The sequence below is a fragment of the Dama dama genome, chromosome 2 (genome assembly GCF_033118175.1).
Source record: "Dama dama isolate Ldn47 chromosome 2, ASM3311817v1, whole genome shotgun sequence".
NCBI lineage: Eukaryota > Metazoa > Chordata > Mammalia > Artiodactyla > Cervidae > Dama > Dama dama.
This window is the reverse complement of record NC_083682.1, coordinates 18,290,769-18,312,078: the sequence shown is the minus strand read 5'-3', so window position 1 is coordinate 18,312,078 and position 21,310 is coordinate 18,290,769. Positions and strand designations below refer to the sequence as shown.

The 21,310-nt window shown below is 48.6% G+C and overlaps 1 protein-coding gene across 1 annotated transcript in view; it reads left to right on the top strand.

Moving 5' to 3' along the window:
* The window catches only part of BARX2 (BARX homeobox 2), a 75,978-nt gene extending 59,906 nt beyond the window's left edge, over positions 1-16,072 (top strand). The window contains exons 2-4 of the mRNA XM_061157619.1: positions 493-790; positions 6,918-7,002; positions 15,347-16,072. Of these exons, the coding sequence (XP_061013602.1) occupies positions 493-790; positions 6,918-7,002; positions 15,347-15,613 (650 nt within the window). The 3' untranslated portion in view covers positions 15,614-16,072. The remainder of the gene's footprint in view (positions 1-492; positions 791-6,917; positions 7,003-15,346) is intronic.
* Positions 16,073-21,310: the final 5,238 nt, after the last annotated feature.

Sequence of the window (21,310 nt, the reverse complement as noted above, 5' to 3'; positions counted from 1 at the left end):
ATCTTTCTACCTCTGAAAAATGTTCTGATTCAAGGTTTGTAGACTTCCCAGGAAGAATTTATACTTACAACCATGTGTTTTTTATAAAGACCGGAGGTGGTTCTCAGGTACTTTGTATATTACGAATCTATTTCGGATTCCTTAAGTCTTCAGTTCCTTGCTTTATCTGACTACTTCCTTCCATCTGCTGTGTCATTGACCCATATCTGTGAAACCAGAATTTAGATATTCAACTGGAAGAGATGAGGAAAGAGTCATTTAAAACCAGAGGAATTTCGGGACCCTCTTCTTGTCGTGGAAGACTTGAATGTTCTCACCCATCAGGCTGATCTAACCTGCATGTGTCCTGCCCACCCAGCCTCCCCCAATTATACCCGCTTGTGAACAGGAGGCTCTGCCAGGCAGACGGGTCTCAGTGTGGGTCCTCTGAGATCTCTGGCCCCCTTCCTCTCCCCTGCCCCTATGTGACTCACCTCCCTGTTTGTCTTCCAGGCCCCGCTTCCCTCCGGGCATATCCTCTCCTCTCAGTGATCACCCGACAGCCCACGGTCATCTCCCATCTGGTCCCCACCACCCCGGGAATCGCCCAGGCTCTGTCCCGCCACCCTGCTGCCGAAGCTGCCTCTGCGGAGGCCCCAGGCGAGAACCACGGCAGCAGTGAGTCTGAGACGGAGCAGCCCACGCCCCGGCAGAAAAAGCCCCGCCGGAGTCGCACCATCTTCACCGAGCTGCAGCTCATGGGCCTGGAGAAGAAGTTTCAGAAGCAGAAGTACTTGTCCACCCCAGACAGGTGAGGACACGGGGAAGGGACTGTTCCAGGTAAGGCCCTTGAGAAGGGAGACTCTTTTTGCTGTCAGTGTGGCACAGAGAGCCACAAGGACTATTCTAGGGTTTGTGCTGGGCACTAGGGCAGGAGTCTGTCCATGTCTTGGCTCATGTAATCTCAGCCTTGGTTAAACAAAATCCAGCCCACCTGAGGGCTTCCCAGGTGGTGCAGTGGTAAAGAATCTGCCTGCCAATGCAGGAGATGCAAGAGACCCAGGTTTGATCCCTGGGTGGGGGAAATCCCCTCGAGTGGGAAATGGTCAACTCGTTCCAGTATTCTTGCCTGGAAAATTCCACAGACAGAGGGGCCTGGTGGGCTACTTACAGTCCATGGGGTTGCAGAAGAGTCAAACACGACTGAGCCATTAAGCACACACATAGCTCACCTGAATTCATCATACTTAGCCCCAGAAGCCTGCTGAAGTTTTACTCCTCACTGCATCTCTGTATGTTAACTACTATAGTACAACAAGCATGGTGAAAGTGAAAGTCTCTCAGTTGTGTCCGACTCTTTGTGACCCCATGGACTATACAGTCCATGGAACTCTCCAGGCCAGAATACTGGAGTGGGTAGTCCTTCCCTTCTCCAGGGGATCTTCCCAACCCAGGGATCGAACCCAGGTCTCCTGCATTGCAGGCAGATTCTTTACCAGCTGAGCCACAAGGGAAGCCCAGCAAGCTTGTTTACCATACAACAAGCATGGTAGAGCTTAGTAAGTGGTTACCCAGGCGCTCAGCGGGGCAACAGGTTTGGCGTTTAAAACCACTAACACTTAGGATCAGATGCACTGGGACTAGACCTGGAGTTGAGGTCCATGATCTTCCTAGGCTTCTCCCCACCCTCTAACCCCCAACTGGCTCAGCAGGTGCATCTGGCTCCTGCATGGCAGCCTGGATTAATGGGGCTGCGGAGCTGTCAGATGTCCTGATGGACTTGACAGGTAGCAAGTCAGAACCATTTGGCTGAGACCAAGGAGGACCTGGATGAAGGTCTCTTCTTTAAGCCCTTTTGAGATCTCAGTGAAGGTGGCTCTGACCCCTGCTTTACTCAGAGGCTTCTGTACCTCCCCACTTTCTTTAATTTAGCATCTTAGCAAAGAAATATGCTGCAAGAGTGTGTGTTCTACCTTGTTCTTTCAAACTCACTCTGGAATGACTGGCCTAATGTGTGACCCTGTTTATTGGAAGGATTTTCCAGGTACTTTTTCTCTTTCTTTGCTTACTGCTTTGTCCATTTCAGGTCTGACCCTATTAAAGAGAAGGAAAGGAAACTCAAAGGCATCTCAAGCTGTTTATTAGCTGCTCAATAAAAATTTGAGAGAGGAGCCTGCAAGTCATTGACTAAAAGGGAATTTGTTTACTGATTCAGTTAGTTGAGCTCCCAGCAGCTGTGTGTAAGGCACTGTGGCAGGGATTATGGGTCCAGAAGATAGCAGAAAAGAAACCTGCTCTAAAGGAGGTCACAGGGAAGGATGTGGCTGCGGTAAACATCACGACTTGGGGTGTGGATGCCAACATGTTCCCGAGGGCTGCAGGAGCACAAAGATATTGCTGAGTATGTCCGGTGGCAGCCGGGAAGCCTTCTCAGAGGAGGCAGCACTTCAGAAGCACTTTGACCCCAGGAGGGAGAGGGCATCCCACAGAGGGAAACAACATGCAAAAGGCACAGAGGTGCTGCTGGGCATGCTGAGGGCCCTGCAGGTGGTCGGGCATCTCCAGCTTCAGGGGGGAGGGGGTGTGGGGGGAGACGAGGCTGCGGAGATGGGAAGGTCCCTGTATGTCTGACCAAAAGATGTGAACTTTGTTGTGCAGGCTGTGCGTCAGCAGCCGTGAAGAGCTGCAAGTGCTGTGGCCAGATTTACGTTTTATTTTTTAAAATTTTTGTTTATTAAAAAAATTTAGGCCATGCCCTATAGCATGTGGGATTTTAGTTCCTTGATCAGGAAGCAATCTTGGGCCCCCTGCATTGGGAGCATGGAGTCTTAACCACTGGACTAGCAGGGAAGTTCTGAGATTTACATCTCGGAATCCTCATATTGGTAGCCCCATAAGTAACAGAGAGAGAAGAGTGAGAAGAGATGGAGCAGGGAAAGCAGGTGGACAGAGTCCAGGGAGGGTCATTGAGGACTTGAATTAAGGTGGAGGCGGTGGGAACAGAGACGAGAGAATAGATCGGGGACCTGTTCTGAAGCTGGAACAGACAGAATTTCCATTGGCATGAGGCAGAGAGTGGAGAATTCTGTGGCTTCTACATGGGCCATCAGGGAAAGAGGGACAAGCATTAACTGAAGCTGGAAGGCAGAGGGCAGAGTGAGTTTCGTGAGGAAAGAGCGCGGTGTTTTGGACGTGTAATTTGGGACACCTTCAGGCAGAGGATGGAGGCAGGTCTGTGATTTGGGGGTTAACAGATGAGATCTCTGGGCTTCCCTGGTGGCTCAGATGGTAAAGAATCCGCCTGCAATGAAGGAGACCTGGATTCTATCCCTGGGTCGAGAAGATCCCTTGGAGAAGGGAATGGGTACCCACTCCAGTATTCTTGCCTGGAAAACCCCATGGACAGAGGGGCCTGGTGGGCTACAGTCCATAGGGTTGCAAAGAGTCGGATACAATTACGTGACTAAGCACACACACACACACACACACACACACACACACACACACACACACACAGTGTTCTGCTATTCTGATGCCCTGCAGTGTACAGTCCATAGGGTTGCAAAGAGTTGGATACAATTATGTGACTAAGCGCACACACACACACACACACACACACACACACACACACACAGTGTTATGCTATTCTGATGCCCTGCAGTGTACAGTCCATAGGGTTGCAAAGAGTCGGATACAATTACGTGACTAAGAGCACACACACACACACACACACACACACACACACACACACACACACAGTGTTCTGCTATTCTGATGCCCTGCAGTGTACAGTCCATAGGGTTGCAAAGAGTCGGATACAATTACGTGACTAAGCACACACACGCACGCACACACACACACACAATTATGGAAAATAAGGATTAGGTTTGTTGTCATGAATCCTCCCCTCATAGCTCCCAAACACACACACACACACACACACACACACACACACACACACACACACACACACACACACACACACACACAGTGTTCTGCTATTCTGATGCCCTGCAGTGTACAGTCCATAGGGTTGCAAAGAGTCGGATACAATTACGTGACTAAGCGCACACACACACACACACACACACACACACACACACAGTGTTCTGCTATTCTGATGCCCTGCAGTGTACAGTCCATAGGGTTGCAAAGAGTCGGATACAATTACGTGACTAAGAGCACACACACACACACACACACACACACACACACACACACACAGTGTTCTGCTATTCTGATGCCCTGCAGTGTACAGTCCATAGGGTTGCAAAGAGTCGGATACAATTACGTGACTAAGCACACACACGCACGCACACACACACACACACACACAATTATGGAAAATAAGGATTAGGTTTGTTGTCATGAATCCTCCCCTCATAGCTCCCAAAACACACACACACACACACACACACACACACAGTGTTCTGCTATTCTGATGCCCTGCAGTGTACAGTCCATAGGGTTGCAAAGAGTCGGATACAATTACGTGACTAAGCACACACACGCACACACACACACACACACAGTGTTCTGTTATTCTGATGCCCTGCAGTGTAACGAAGCGCCTCCTGTACTCAATACACATGGAGTAGAGGAGGTGGAGTGGGCACCTGGATTTATGAATCAGCACACTCAAGATGACATTCTAGGCTTATTTTAGAAGTCAGAGAATTTTTTTTAGCAGAAACGTTACTTCCAAATCAACCTCCCGGGGCTTCCTGCTACCTGCCCAGGCACCTCTCAGGTGAGCTTGATTCCCTTGCCTGCAGAGGAGGACCATCTGGCTGGCGTGGAGGCTGCCGCCTGAGCTGCCCCGCCAGCTGTTCCTCACCTCGTACGTGACCGGGGCCATGAACACGCCTCCTCCCACGGCGCACACCCTCTTCCCCTGTGTTTGTTTCTCCAGTCTCCTAGGTGACCCCATTGAAGCGAATTTGCGCAGGGAAGTGAGAATCTGTAACCGCGGCAGGTAATGAGAGAGAGCTGATGACAGTGAAGTGTGTTTCTGGGGCCAGCATGAGTCAGGAGTGCATTTTTCCCAAGTGAGCTCATCATGGTTGGCCAGTGCCGTGGCAGAGCTGTGTACTGATCCTTCCATTCACTGATGCACCTGACGGCCTTAGGTGAACTGGCCGGGAAGGCTGTGGGGAGGGGGGAAGCCCTCTGCCTCCAGGGAGGTCTAGGGGACCCGTGGGATGGCCCTCCTGGGCTCTTGGTGTTTAAATGAATAGCTATCTGGGATGCCAAATTATGGCCAGAAAGGTTATGGTGCAGAATTTACCTATGCCCCCCAAAGAGCTATCCAGAGATACCATGAACTGCTCTATGGTTGTTAATAACACTGTTGCTTATAGTGTACCCACTGGGTGACAGACACTGTTAGGTGGTTGACATTTGCAGTTCTCAAAGGGTTTGGTCTTGGGACCCTTTTACATTCCTAAAAATTTTTGAGCCCCACCCCCCCCAGAGAACTTTTGTTGGTTAAACTATTGATATTTACCAATTTAAGTATTAAAGTTGAGAAAGTTCAAAAATATTTAGTTATTCATTATGGGATAACAATATTAGGCCTATCACATTAACATAAATATCAATTTTTAAATTAAAAAACATTTCCAAAAGAGTGAGAAAAAATGGTCTTATTTTCACTTTTTCAATTTTATGTCTACCTTAATAGAAAAAGTTTAGATTCTCATATGTGCTGCTTGGGCTTCCCAAGTTGTGCCAGTGGTAAAGAATCTACCTGCTAATGCAGGAGACCCAAAGGGTGCGGGTTCAATCCCTGGATCAGGAAGATCCCCCGGAGAAGGAAATGGCAACCCACTCCAGTACTTCTTGCCTGGAAAATTCTATGAACAGAGGAGCTTGGTGGGCTACAGTCCATGGGGTCGCTGAGTCGGACACGACTGAGCACGCACACACACCTGGGATGCAGGGCTTCATTAGTGGGGAGGGTGAGGACTGCTAGCACTAGGAATTTATTGGCTTCAGTCTGTTAATGACTTTCAATAAAACTGTCAGCTTACAGTAGCCCTTTTACTGGGCAGCAGATAGGTGTGAATGGGGATTGAAGCCAGGAGCTGAAGTCCTTGACGGAAAATGGTTTTTATTATTGGAGATTGAATTGGGCACTCTGGTCCAAGCAGGGGGTCTGAGAAGTGTGCCAGGAGCCACACCTGGAACCTTCACTCCTGTACCACTGGTCTTCCTAATGGTGAGGTGTCGCTTGTTACTCCTCAGGTAGAGACAGAGAAATGTCGGACCATCCTTAGCCGTGGAATGGGGAGCAGGAGGGGTACGGATGTAATGTTCCTTTTGGAATCTCGCATCATAACAGTTGAGGGCAGGGATGGAGGATGAGTCAACCTGTCAAAATGTATTTTTGAGCCTTTGTTCTTGATGTAGAATGTGGTAAGCACATTGTTGATTGTGAAAGAAGCAGTGGAGTTGGGGAGGCAGAAATAACCCATGAGAAGCAGAGACCAGTAAGAACTCAGAGCCCCCGGGGTGAGAGGTGACCTGTGCAGAGGAAGCAACCTTCAAGGGGGTGTGGTGAGATAGCAGGGCTGGGGGAGGGGGTGGCGGGGGGCTCACCCCCCCGGAAAATGCGACTGTATCTTTCCTCCCCAATTTGGATTTGGGGTCAGAGTGTTCATTTTATGCAGGATCAGCGAAAACAGTCTGTCGGGTCAGGGAGAGGACTTTGCAGTGAAGGCTCAGAAATTCTTTTTAGTTTCAATGTAGACAGTTCTTAGGTTTGGGCATCTATTTCTTAGCTTCACAGAGTTTCCTCCATAGGATTCTGGGAAGGAAAGCAGAGCTCTTTGGGAGGAACTGTTTTAAGGGGGAGGTCCACGTGTTGGTAACAGGCCCCCGCCTCTGCTGCCCCTTCCCCTCTTCCTCATCCTCCTCCTGTCTCTCGTGCCTTCTAGGTTGGACTTGGCCCAGTCTCTGGGACTCACTCAACTGCAAGTGAAGACCTGGTACCAGAACCGCAGGATGAAATGGAAAAAAATGGTAAGAAAGAGAGTAAGTCCTAACCAAGGGCCCATCGTGATGGGAAAAATTCTTACTACAGGGCTGGCGAAGAAGGCAGGAAGGTCCCTTTGGTGGGTTGAGCTCCAGAGATTGGAAGCCCTTTTACGATGCTGGCTGGGAGGGAGGCCGTTTGAACAAAGGGATAAGCGATTCTTTCTGACCCGGATTTCCTGACCAGAAGGATATTCTTTTTCACAGTTTCATTGGAAATAAAAGAAAAAGAAAGGCTCCAGGCTTGTCAGTTGCTGCTTTTAACCCCACCTGCTAGCCTTTTCAAAGAACTTCCTTCCCACTCCCACCAATAGCTAAGAATAGAAGTCAGTCCTCTGTGTTTTTAGAGGACATGCAGGGTGCACCTGCTCTTGTAGCTGTGTGTCTTCTGACACAGGGATTCTTGACTCCAGTGGGCATCAGAGGAACCTGGGTGGCAGGTATGAATGCAGAACTCAAGGCCCTTCCTAAGGTTCTGCTTTGCTGACCCAAGGCAGGGCGTGTTAACTAGCACCCAGGTTCCTCTGATGCACATGGTATAGTGACTCTGGTTTCCCAAATACCACTCTAGTGCCTTACAGATGAGCCGTTCCCTATTTGGTTTTTAAATGAACTTATATAGCAATAGAAGGGGCAAACGTGGAAGCAGTGACAGATTTTATTTTCTTGGGCTCCAAAATCACTGTGGACAGTGGCTGTAGCCATGAAATTAAAAGATGCTTGCTCCTTGGAAGGAAAGCTATGGAAAACCTAGACAGCATGTTAAAAAGCAGAGATAACACTTTGCTGACAAAGGTCCATATAGTCAAAGCTATGGTTTTTTCAGTAGTCATGTACGGATATAAGAGCTGGACCATAAAGAAGGCAGAGCGCCGAAGAACTGATGCTTTAGAATTGTGGTGTTGGAGAAGACTCTTGAGAGTCCCTTGGACTGCAAGGGGATTAAACCAGTCAGTCCTAAAGGAAATCAGTCTTGAATATTCACTGGAAGGACTGATGCTGAAGCTGAAACTCCAATACTTTGGCCACCTGATGTGAAGAGCCGGCTGTTTGGAAAATACCCTGATGCTGGGAAAGACTGAAGGCAAACGGAGAAAGGGCAGCTGAAGATGAGATAGTTATATAGCATCACTGACTCAATGGATATGAATTTGATCAAACTCTGCGAGATGCTGAAGGAAAGAGAAGCCTGGTGTGCTGCAGTCCATGGGGTTGCACAAAGTTGGACACGACTTAGTGACTGAACAACAACAACAAATTAGTGTAAACATCTCTTTAAAAAAGAAAATCTCTACATTTTAAGGAACTCATTTCATAATGATTTAGCCCGCTCTGTTTTTCTTATTCAAAAAAAGGCAACAGTTAAATCCAGATTTTCCAAAGCAGTTGTCTCACTTCCAGTTTTGAAAACTCCAAGGGTCAAAGTGAAAGCCCAGAGAAAATAGGAGGGTTGGGAAGAGAGTGGGAATAAACCTTTGACCCAGGCCTTTCCATGTTCTCGCTGGGTTTCTGGGCCCCTCTCCTGTCCTGTGGACCGAACATCTCAGGCCTGCCTGCATGATGTCCTAATTGCTAAGCCATCTGGTCACAAGCCTTGGTGTCTCAAGGGCTGGAGTATGAATTTCCTACAATGACCGAATAACTAAGACCCCCTTCCCCTACACCAGCCACCTAGTTTGCAGAAACAAAAAAAGTTAATAGGCACTTTTTGATAATGGGTAATAGATTTTGAGTTTTCTCCATTTTGTGTTTTTATCCAATATATCTATTTTTTTTCTCTGAAAACTTTGGTTCTTGCTATTGCCTGCTAACAGGCTTCCAGATGGCGCTAGTGGTAAAGAACCAGCCTGCCAGTGCAGCAGACGTAAGAGATGTAGGTTTGATCCCAGGGTCAGGAAGATACCCTGCAGGAGGAAATGGAAACCAAGTCCAGTATTCTTGCCTGGAAAATTCCACGGACAGAGGAGCCTGGTGGGCTGCGGTTCATGGGGTCGCAAAGAGTCAGACATGACTGAGCACCCACAAGCAAGAGTCCAGAGGAGAAGTGAAATATTGGGACAGCTTGCAGGGAGCAGTTGAAATGGAAAGATAAATAAGATTCAATTAAACATGTTGTTGCTCCCCAACTTCTAGAATGCTCAGACACCCGTGGAGCCTTTCAGGGGACTGATCTCTAAGGGAACCAGATCTGGGACCTGGAAACACTGGGCTGTGTTTCCAGGCGTGCCCCTCCCCGGTTGGCTTTGGGCAGGTCTCTTCACTGCTTTCTGTGCAAGTTCCACCACCCACCTCCTTCCCCGTCCCATCATCGTCATCAAAATTGATGTCTCCTGAGTGGCAGAGGCATTGTTTGACTTGGTTATCAGCGATCTTTTCGTGAGTCACACGATGGAGGCACTGCCAGCACCGCCCAGTGCCCGTGGGGAACACGTGTGCCCCTGCCGCTGACGTCAGCTGTTTTCCACCAGCCTCTGCAGTGCTGGCACAGCCGCAGGCCGCGTGTTGATGGTTATCAATGTCATAGAAAACAAAATGGAAGTAACTGCACAGATTTAAATCTCCAAGCAGTCCACAAGTCAACTGAATGCAGGCCCCTTCCGGAAATTCGAGTCCACTTCATTTCACCTTATGAGCAGTTACTTTTCACCAGGTAATAGAGATGTGGCTATAAGACACCAGATGTTGTTGTTCAGTTGCTAAGTTGTGTCCTACTCTTTGCGACTCTGTGGACTGCAGCACACCAGGCTTCCCTGTCCTTCACTATCTCCCATAGTTTGCTCAAATTCATGCCCATTGTGTTGGTGATACCATTCAACCATCTCATCCTCTGTTGCCCCCTTCTGTTGCCTCCTACCCTCAATCTTTCCCAGCATCAAGGTCTTTTCCAATGAGTAAGATACCAGGCCATCCATTAAAAAAAATTCAAAAAAGGTACTCAGTCAGTGGGGGTAGCTGACCTGTAAGTCGCTCATTATTCAGAGTGATCAGGGCAACAGTGGAAGGAAATAAAAGGTTCAGCATCAATAGGAGAAGGGAGAGCTTCCTGGAAGAGGTGCCATCTAAGTTGGGTTTAATGGATGAATAGACACCTGCCAGATGAAGTTGAAAGGGTGTCACCAGCTGAAGGAAGGAGCAGAAGTACGTGGGGGCACTGCAAGGACCCCAGAACGGCTGGAGTGAAGAGGAGAACAAGGTAGCTCAGGTGTGGGTCACGTTCTGACTCTCCCAAAACAGCGAGGCATTGTTGGGATCTTGATTGCTTCATAGTTTCCCCTGGTAAAACTTTCAAGGCTGTCTCCTCAAGGACTGGGGAAGAAAAGAATAATTGAGCAATAAAGATGTCTCAAGGCAAGTAACCTCAGTGGAACTGGAAAAAGATTAGCATTTGCTTCTCAGAGTTACTCGCATGCTGCCAGAACCGAGATAGCATCTCTGACTAGTTTTTACCAGTCAGCGTGTAGAACCTTTAGCAGGTTGGGTAAATGTGGTCTCCCACATTCGGTGGGATGCTCACCCTCCCTTCTGTGTCTGCTTGGCTTGGGTTCCAGTAGGGTCCAGTGGGCTTCGTAGCGGGCCAGAAGTACCTCATCATTCAGGGGTACTTTTCATCTCCAAAGTAGGGTTCTGTTCTGTGAGAGGGTCCAGATGGTTGGTATCTTCCTCTCCCAGTCACATACCATGCACAGCGGTCATCTTGTGCACTGAAAGTCTCCAGCTGGTCAACAATTCTGTGAAATGGCTACTGATTTCTACCTATGTAATCATGGGCAAGCGCCTGTTTCCTCATCAGTAAATGTCTGATGTCCTCCTTACAGGGATGCAGATGAGGTCATTGAGCCAATCTGAGCCAGTCCCTATAGAACTCAGAACAGTGTCTGCCCCATAGGATACAGTCAAGAAGCGTTAGCTGCTGTTTGTCTCGGTGTGTTTTTTTTTTTTAAATTTCTTTACCCATCCCCAAAATTCATGTCTCTAGAAAATCTAAACTTTTGGCGGCCAGGAGAGATAATCTGAAAATGAATTCTGCAAGCTTCCGGGATGCTGGTTAAGACAGTCAGGTGTTTTTCTGCATCCTCCCCACTTCCAAGCCTTCCCCGGTCTGTTGGTGCTTTAGCATTCAGGCTTGAGTTGAGTGGAACATCCCATCTTCTGGCAGAAAATCTGCTAAACAGTGAGCTGGGGAAATATCTGTGCTGGAGATGGTGAACGTCTCAGTTTCAGAGAAATAGCATCAGGTACATGGCTCTCCGGACTTCCTTGGTGGCTCCGTGGTAAAGAATTCACCTGCCAATGCAAGAGATGCAGATTCGATCCCTGGTTCAGGAATATCCCCTGGAGAAGGAAATGGCAACCCTCACCAGTATTCTTGCCTGGGAAATCCCATGGACAGAGACGCCTGGTGGGCTACAATCCATGGGGTTCCAAAGAGTCAGACACGACTGAAACAACAACATGGCTCTCATCATTCCCATAGAGCTGCAGGTAGAGAAAGGGAGCAAAGAGGCAGTGGGTTAATGAGTCCATGGTCTAGGATCTCTTGGGAGGTTAGAAGGTCGGTAAGATAAATGTGGTAGAAATATCAGTTGAACCCTTCCCTTGCACATTACATGCAATGGAATACTAATATGAGTGTTAGATTCAGACAATTGAGGTTTTGTGTTCAATCCCAGCTCTGCCTTGGGTTGCTTTTTCACAATGACAAACCACTTCTGCCTGAAAAGTGAGGGAGGTAGAAGGTTCCTCTCTGCACTGACAGCTGGGTCCTCCCGTCAATGTGCCCATCACCCGCCCACCTGTGCAGGTTGAGAAGGAAGGTCCTGACATCCCCAGCAGGAGGGCATGGGAGAATCTAGTTTTAGAGTTTGGAGGAAGGCTGCCAGCGGGCCAGGTTAATAAAAGTAGGTGGTGCGCTGGGTGTTTTTACCAGAGGCATGTGACCTCACGTGCAACGGATTGCCTGGCTTCTCTGGACGAAGGAAAGTAAATTGGCTCCAGAGATGCCTAGGGAGGAGGGGTCCTGAGAGAAGGGCCGCAGAGTGCATGTGAGTGTGTAGTCCTAACGTGGGGTGGTTGCGAGATAATTGCATGTCTCAGGTGTGCTGGGAGGCAGGGGCCAGAGGTCAGGTGCAGAAAGCAGCCAAGAGTGTAGTTATATCCTAATTATTGCTTGTGCTGGAATGTTTTATTCCATTTAGAAAATGGTCTGATTGTTTTGATTTTTTTTTTCTTCATGCTGTAGGAAAACAGCCAGGTGGGGTCTAGCCAAGCTGTGTGGGTGGTGTTCCCTAATTGCTGGGCTGGACTTTCTTTTGCCAATTAGGTGGCTTCCTTAGACCTGCTCTTTTATAACTTGATTACTACATGGGGCAGCTCGATTTTGTATAACCTCTTTCATACCGAGTGGAGCTGCTTTCAACATGTCAATTTCATCCTGGCACATTTGGGTGCTTTCAACAGCCTGTGCTCACATTGAAACCAAAATCAGATACTGACATATGAAAAGGAATATAGAGACGTCTTTCCCCCAGAGATTGATTCTGTCAGCATCTCTATCTTTTTAGAAGTCCCCTTCACATCTCTGTGTTAGCTGTTTGGGTTGAAAGTACAGTGGCTGAGTAGATGCCCAGCTAAATGGAGGTGTTTAGTGCAAATTTATGGTTTTCCTTATACCATAAGCAAAAGTTAACTCAAAAGGAATCATAAGCCTAACTGTAAACATTAAAACTATGAAACTCCTATGGCTGATTCATGATGAGGTTTGACAGAAAACAACAAAATTCTGTAAAGCAATTATCCTTCAATAAAAAAAGATTAAAAAAAAGTTATGAAACTCAGAGGGAGGGGACATACATATACCTGTTGCTGATTTATGCTGATATATGGCAGAAACAACACAATATTCTAAAGCAGTTGTCCTCCAATTAAATTTAAATATTAAAAAAGGAAAAAAGAACTATGAAATCCTTAGAAGAAAATATTTTCTTTTAGAGTAAATGCTTATGACCCTGGGTTAGGCAAAACCTTTTTAGATAAGATACCAAAAGCACAAGCAATAGCAACAAAATTGGACTTCATGAAAACTAAAAACTTTTGTTCTGTTGAAGGACATCATCAACAAAGTGAAAAGGTGGGACTTCAACTTCTTATTTTCCAGGGGTTAAGAATCTGCCATGCAGCGTAGGGGATATGGATTCAATCCTTAGTCAGGGAACTAAGATCCCACATGCCAAGGAGCAATGCAGCCAATAAATAAATAACATTTTTAGAAAGGATGTGAAAAGGCAACACAGAACTAGAGAATATATTTATAAATCTTCTATCTGATAAGGGGCATTCATCCAGTGTATTAGTATTAATAGAGAACTTATAACTCAGTAATTAAAAAAGACAACCACATTTTTAAATAGGCAAAGGATTTGAATAGACACTTCTGCAAGGAAGATATACAACTGGCCCATAAACACATGAGAACATGCTCACCTTCAGTAATTATCAGGGATGTACAAATCAAAACCACAGTGAAATACAACTTTACAACCGTTAGGGTGGCTGGAATAAAAAAGACAGGTAATAACAAGTATTGGGACTTCCCTCTGGTCCAGTGGTTAAGATTTAACCTTCCAATGCAAGGAGTGCAGGTTCGATCCCTGGCTGGAGAACTAAAATCCTACATGCCTTGAGGCCAAACCAAAACAAAACATAAAACAAAAGCAATATTGTAACAAATTCAATGACGACTTTAAAAATGGTCCACTTCAAAACAGCCCTTAAAAAAATGAGTTTTGCAGAGGATGTGGAGCACTGGAGCCCTCACATACTGCTGGTTGGAATGTAACATGGTGCTCCTGCTTTAAGGGAACAGTCTGGAAATTCCTCAGTCTTGGACTTAGCCTGTGGCTCAGATGGTAAAGAATCTGCCAGCAGTGCGGGAGACCCAGTTTCTATCCCTGGGTCTGAAAGATTCCCTGGAGAAGGGAATGGCAACCCACTCCAGTATTCTTGCCTGGAGAATCCCAAGGACAGAGGAGCTGCTGGGCTACAGTCCATAGGATTACGAACAGTTGGACACAGCTAAAGTGACTTACCACACACCTACGCATTGCTGTTTTACAGAATAGGAAACTGAGTTCCAGAGTCTTCAAAGGACTCTCCCAAAAACAAAGTAGACAAGGGACGCAGTTGGTATTTAATCTAGTTATTCTACTTTTAAAACAAGAACACACTCTATCCTATGCATTACTGCTTCTTCAAACAACATAAAACTGTATGTTTCATGATATCTCCTTTTCTGATTACAGAAATACTTATACATGATCATTATTGAAAAATTAAAAAATACATAAAAAAAGAAAAAAAATTGAAATTATCCTTGATCTTGAGACTACAAGCAGGGTAGCATGTAGCTGTCTAGCCACCAAATTAAATGATGCTGGTTTAGAACCCATTTTCACAAAAATGTATTCATAATATTTCCCATGTTATTATATGTTCTCCTATATAACGATTATAATGGTTGTTAAGTTTTCTCTCTTTGCCATATACTATAATTATGTACTCAATTATATGGTGGAAGCTTTAGAGTATGTTTTTTTTTTTGCTGTTGTTGCCAATTTTGTGATGAACATTTTTGCACATCAATCATTGTCCCAGTCTTTGATGACTTCCTTAGGCTAAATTGCTAGAAGTAGAATTTCCGTGTCAAACATTATGCACATTTTTTTTTAAGACTTTTGATTTGCATCCTCAGGTTGTCTTTTGAAAAAACTGTACCAATTACACTTTTACACAGGCATATGAGTGTTTATTTTCCTGTTTGTGACAAATATTGTTTTTTTTCTTTTAACTTATCAACTTGCTGTCACATTCATATTTTAATTTTCATTTATTTCCCTATTTTTGAAGTTGGATTTTTATGTATTTATGATTATTGTATTTAGAAATGATATTGACTAAAAGTGCATCGAACCTTTCATGAATGAAGCTGTCTTTGTAGACTGCAGGTGACTCATGGAGAATATTTTTTGCCAAACTTTGCAACTTCACTGCTGGGAAGGAATGGTTTAGAGCAGGGGTTCCCAGCCTCTGGTATCTAATGCGTGATGATCTGAAGTGAAGCTGATGCAATAAAAAATAGAAATAAAGTACACAATAAAATGTAATGTGCTTTTATCATCCTGAAACGCTCCCCTCCCCGGTCTGTGGAAAAACCGTCTTCCACAAAACCAATCCCTGGTGCCAAAATGTTGGAGACCACTGGTTTAGAGGTGGGGGAGTGGGAAAGTGGAGGGAAGAAGTTATTTCTTAGATTTGATCTCGTTTGTCTCCCACGTAGGTTCTTAAAGGTGGACAGGAAGCACCTACAAAACCCAAAGGTCGTCCCAAGAAGAACTCCATCCCCACATCAGAAGAGATCGAAGCTGAAGAGAAGCTGAACAGCCAGGTTCAGACCCAGGAGCTCCGGGAGCCCTCCCAGGGCCTGGAGGGTCTCTGTGATACACAGGAAGAAAAGGCACGCGGTGTCCCCGTGGAGGTGGCCAAGTCCCCAGGCCAGGCCCAGGAGTTGCCAGTAGCCTCTCCGGAACCCCCACCATCAAGCTAAGATAAAACTCTTGGTGGGGGGGAAGGGGGAGACTGGGAAGAAGGGAAAGAGAGAGGGCAGGGAGACCAGGGAGAAGAAAGCTGCCGAGAGCCCGAGACCTGGGGGAGAAGACCACGGCCGGCTCCCTCCCTCCTGCCCGTGGCTCTCAGCTCCAGCTTTTGAGGAAGACTTGCTCACCTTGGTCTGCTCTTCCTGAAAGGCTGCCTAAGCCACACAAGCCCTTGACTAAGGGACACAGTGCCTTGGAACTGCCGGCCCCAGTGGGGGTGACGCCGTGGAGCTGTCCGGGTCCAAGCTCCCCCTGGCATGATGGGGGACACTGCGACCAGCCTCGGAGCAGCTAGCCATCAAAGCAGAGAGAGACGGAGGAGTGGGCAGCATGCCCAGGTTCCTTGCTGACTCAGCACTTATTTCTGTAGTTTTAAAAGAGAATTTAATGTTTTTGATTGTTGTTTTTTTTGGGGGGGGAGGGGTGGTCGGTGAGGGCGGGCAGATAAGAGTTGGGGGAAGGGAGTTTTGAGTTAATAGAATAAAGTTTGTTTGTTTGAAGACATGCGTGCCTTTATGCCCATTATATGGTAGTCAGGTGACCCAGGAACTGATAAACCTTGTTTTTCTCGCTTCATTCAGTTGCCATCCCTGAAGCTGCAATGCAGATATGTTAAGATAACTTTTATTTTTTAATTAAAAATAAATCTTTTAAAAAGGATGGGGTGTGTTGTTTCTTCCAGGGAGTGTATTTAGATCTTTTTGAATACATCCTATGCAAAGAGGGTGGTGCTAATGCAGGAGACACAAGAGACTCGGGTTCGATCCCAGGTCTGGGAAGATCCCACATGCCAAGGGACAGCTCAGCCCATGTGCCACAGCTGCTGAGCCTGAGCTCCCTAGAGCCCGTGCTCCATAACGAGAGAAGCCAGTGGAGTGAGAAACCCGTGCACCACGACTCGAGAAAGCCCACACACAGCACCAGAGCCTCGGCACAGCCAAAAATAAAGTTAAGAAAAAAAAAAAACTCGTAAGCCTGAGAGCTTGTAGTACACAACTCCTTCGACAGGACTGGATTCAAGCGTCGTGATGGCCACTTTGACTTTGCTAAGGCCGTGCCTTCCCCTGGCCTTTGAGATCAACAAAAAGAAAGCAGTCTCTCTCTTAACGCGGAGGTAAGGACTTGGCCTCCGAGAACCAGTTCGTGCAGCCCACACCCAGCTGTCGGCCACTGCCTCCCTCACCTGAGCCTCCCCCTGCTTCCCCCCCGCCACCGCCCAGGGCTTTAGGATCTGCCCACCAGGCGGTGTCCCCGCGGCCAAAGTAAGCAGGTGAGTCCTGCCAGCTGGGTCTCCTGCTTGAGGAATCCTTCTGTCCCGTTCTCCGGCCCCAGGAAGGCCCTCATTAGGACACAGCTTTCTTAGGCTGGTTTCCAGTCTCTGGTCTGGGCTGTCATGCTGTCCTTCTCATAGGTGTCTGACCGTTCAAGGTCTGAACCACCAGAGTTCAAGGATAGGTGTGTGCACATGCTCTGGGTTTCTCCCAGCCTGGCTCTGGGCATTGTTTCTGACTTCCAGCCCTGGGTTCCTGGCCCGTCATCTTTGGTATTGTTTCTTGGCCCTATGTAAGAGACAGGGGTTTGATCCCTGTATCGGGAGGTTCCCCTAGAGGAGGAAATGGCAACCCACTCCAGTACTCTTGCCTGGAGAATCCCATGGACAGAGGAGCCTGGTGGGCTGCAGTCCGTGGGGTCGCAAAGAGTTGGACAGGACTGAAGCCACGTAGCCCGGCACAGCACGTGGCCCTGCAGGTTGGAGGGGTGAGCGGACAGTCTTAAGAGCTTGGGTTATCTTCCCTCCTGTTTTCGAGGCCCCGAGCTCAATGTCACCTCCACTGACCAGCCTTGAGCTTGTCTTCCAGCCTTCAGCTTGTCCTCCAGCCTCAGCTCTGTGAAGTTCAGCCCCGTGGGCCAGCGGTGGGTCTGGGCTGGGCCTTTCCAAAGCCGGTGGGCACAGATTCAGGGGCCAAGTCAAGCTCCTTCTCCACATCCATCCTTCCCTTTTCCTTCCAGGTCTCGAACCTCGTGACTGGCACCCAGACACCAGCTCCACAAGTCCCTGTGGGGGACTGCCTCCTCTCTTTATCAGCAGCCGCTGGATGTCTACATTTGAGGACGCTGCTGAAAAAAAGCATTCTCTCCTCCAGCATCCAGGGTGGTGACCCCTGAGGGTTCAGGGTCTTATTTCGGGGCTTGCTCACCTGCTGCCTTTTGTTTTTCAAAGGATGGAAGAGGGCTGAGTAAACTGACCACGGAGGGAAGCTGACCACACGAGATTCCTGCATCCCTGTGAGGATGGAGGAGTCTCTTACAAGCACTTGTAGCTGATGCTGCCCCTTGGGCTGCAATGTGGACTGTTTTTTTCCAGTTTTACAGGAAGTTTATTCATTGGAGTGAGGTTGATCATCTAACCCTGGTCATGCAGCTGGTAAGGAGCCACACTGAGAACCAAGCCTGGTGGGCTTCGTCCTTGCAGAGGGTCTCCATGGCTGGCCTGCCCTCTCTCCCTGCTTGGAAACCGCCTGCGCCTTCTCGGGGTGGTGGTGGGGAAATTGCTTCCAGCAGCAGTCCTCTCCTGCACACAGCTTCGTCCTAATGCAGGGTTGGGAGGCGGCCTCCCTCCCTCTGCTCCCACCACCTGGATTCCCAGGGCAGGTCCCAGCCTCCCAGGGTGCCCAGGCCTGCTCACCGAGCTCTGCATTCATGTTCTGGGGCATGGCATCCCCTGAATGGCTTCTCCACGGTCTACAAAGGTCTCACCCAGCTTGACTCACACAGTCTCCCAATGGGTCACGCTGTGAGCTTTGAGCCCTCACACTAGCCCAGGCAGATCTATCAGAAACCAGCCTTAACTGGGCTGGAATCCAGTCTGTCTCAGAGACTGGTCAGTTCTACAGCCATCTTAGAGAAGGGAGTCTGTGGACCTCAGTGATCTGCCCTTCAAGCTGAGTATAGATTCCCCTGCACTTCTCACCATATTTCAACTTCATCGCCCGGCCTTGCCCCATGGCCTGAGCCGGGCTGGGGCTGGAACTGGACTGCAGCGCAGGAAGCTCTTTCCTCAAGAAGCTGTGATCTGTCGGCCTGCTTGCATGTTGTCCACTCAGCAGAAAATAACCAGGGACTTTACAGGACTGGGTTAAAGACTATCCCTGGGGGCTCACCCTAGAGAGCTCCTGCCCGAGTCACCTGCTGGATGATTGCCTGAGCCCCTGGTGATTTTCTGTAGGTGCCACAGAAATCTTACCCCATCATATTTGAAGACCAGGAAGTACTGGGGTTAGACAGCTGAAATGTGCTTTACCCCACCCTCCCCCCGCAACACACACACACCCCACACCTGTTTCTCAGGATTTCTATGTACTGAATGCCTGTTTGTCTAAAGTGTGGGGGGCTGCTGCTCTGTGTCCACACAGACTCCTGGTGGTCCTCTCTCTGCTACCTTCATGGAGGGAGGAGCTGCATCGTCCAGGCTTCTCCAGAGGCTTCTCCCTCCTCTTTGGACCCTTCCAGTCCCGCTCCGCAAGGCTGCGCCCCTCCCTACCCAGGAGACAATGTCCTCCTCCCCGCTGGCTCCCTCTCCCTTCCCCTCCTCCAGCGGTAAGAGTTTGAAGCCACGTCTTCGCGTTCTTTCATTAAGCTCTCCTCTACGCCAGTCTAACCTGTTCCTTCCTCTCTCCCTGCTTCCTTTTAATGCATCTTTTGTCATCATCGTTGTGGTCCTGCCATTCTTCCAAAGAGCACAAGGATTTGTTTGGTTTCCCTGTTAGAGCATGAATTCCTCCAGGCTGTTTTCCAATTGATACGTTCAGAGTTTCTGCACGGAGGCTCCCAAGAACCACACACAGGCGCTGGAAGATCAGGACCTGCTGACACCGCTCCTGGCCCAGGGCTTCTGTGTTCTCAGCAGGAGGGTCGGTCTGACTTTACACCACGCACTGCCTCTCCCATCACTGACCCCTGTTAGCACCTAGCTCGCTGGAGGCAGGGCAGGCGGCTGCCAGCACTTTTCAGAGACGAGAGAGAAGGCCGAGCAAAACATCTGTTGTCCTCAGAAAGAGTCCCACCAGCCAAGGGACGTGGTGCTCGGCTGCTTCCCCAGGGACAGAGGCACTGGGGAGGGTGATGGGGAGCCCCCACTTGCTGGCCTGCAGGGCCAAGGGTCAGCTCACCTCCATTTGGCTAACCCTTTGAGGGGAAAAGCATTGACGCGGCTTTGAAGAAGAAACTCTTGGAAGATTCTCCAGATCCCAGGCTAGGATGCAGCCGGCAGCCTGCGAAAAAGATGCATACAGAGGTATTTGTCTAAAACAGAATTAAAATCCTATTTAGGGCTTCCCTGGTGGCTCAGTGGTAAAGAATCTGCCTGCCAGTCCTGGAGACATAGGTTCGATCCCTAGCTGGGGAAGATCACACAGGCTGAGAAGCAACTTAGCCTGTGAGCCACAAATACGGAACCTACATGCTGCCAACTACCGAAGCCCACATGCCCTAGAGCCTGTGCTCCACAACAAGAGAAGCTCCTGCAATGAGAAGCTAAAGCATGCAACTAGAGAGTAGCCCCCATTCACCGCAACTCAAGAAAAGCCCATGCAGCATTGAAGACCCAGTACAGCCAAAAATAAATAAATAAAAAAAATTTTTTTAATCTCCTACTGCTGCTAAGTCACTTCAGTCGTTTCCGACTCTGTCGACCCCACAGACGGCAGCCCACCAGGCTCCCCCATCCCTGGGATTCTCCAGGCAAGAAGAACATTGGAGTGGGTTGCCATTTCCTTCTCCAATGCGTGAAAGTGAAGTCGCTCAGTCGTATCCAACTTTTAGCAACCCCATGGACCGCAGCCTACTCCATCCGTGGAATAGGCTCCTCCATCCATGGGATTTTCCAGGCAACAGTATTGGAGTGGGGTGCCATAGCCTTCTCCCTTTAATCTCCTATTTAGACACAAATCGTATTTGTAGCTGGTGGCGGGTGGGTGAGGCAGTCTGATTTTGCTCCGGAGGCGATGTGGGAGGTGGCTGAAGGGAAGGCATTGGTCCTGAAGGATTGGGGGGACAGGGAAAGGGGAGATGGCAGCTGCGCCTAGGGCTCAAGTCTAAAGCCTTGGGGCTGGCAGCACTTGCAGGTTGTGGGGAGGGAGGGCTGGGGGAGACAGCAGAGAAAGGCCTGACACTCAGGCAGGAAGCCAGCAGCAATCTCTGCCCTCAGAAAGCGGGGTGTCCCGGCCTCTGGGCCCAGCAGCAGTGTCAGCCCCATTGGAGTCAGCAGGCGCTTCCCGTGCCTGCCCAGGGCTGGTGCCAAGGGCAGGAGAGCTGCGAGGGGGCCAAGGAACATGTCTCTGTCCTTAGTAAGCTTGCCGGAGACACACCTGAGTGAGTGTTGGAGCAAAGGTGGGGATTCCAGCTAGATCTCTGTGTTTTTACCCTGCCCCTACCCAGGAACTGGTGTTCTCTGTGGACAAGGAAGGTGATTCATGGAGGGCACATCCCCCCTTACCAGGCGAGGTCGCTAAGGCAGCATTGAGTCCTTAGGCTGGACCCTTGTGCACCTGGGAGGGTGATTAACACTGGAACAACAGGTGTGCGATAAGTCACCTGAACCTGCCTCTAATCCCAGATTGTTGCCCAAATCCTGGGCGGAGGGTGGTTTG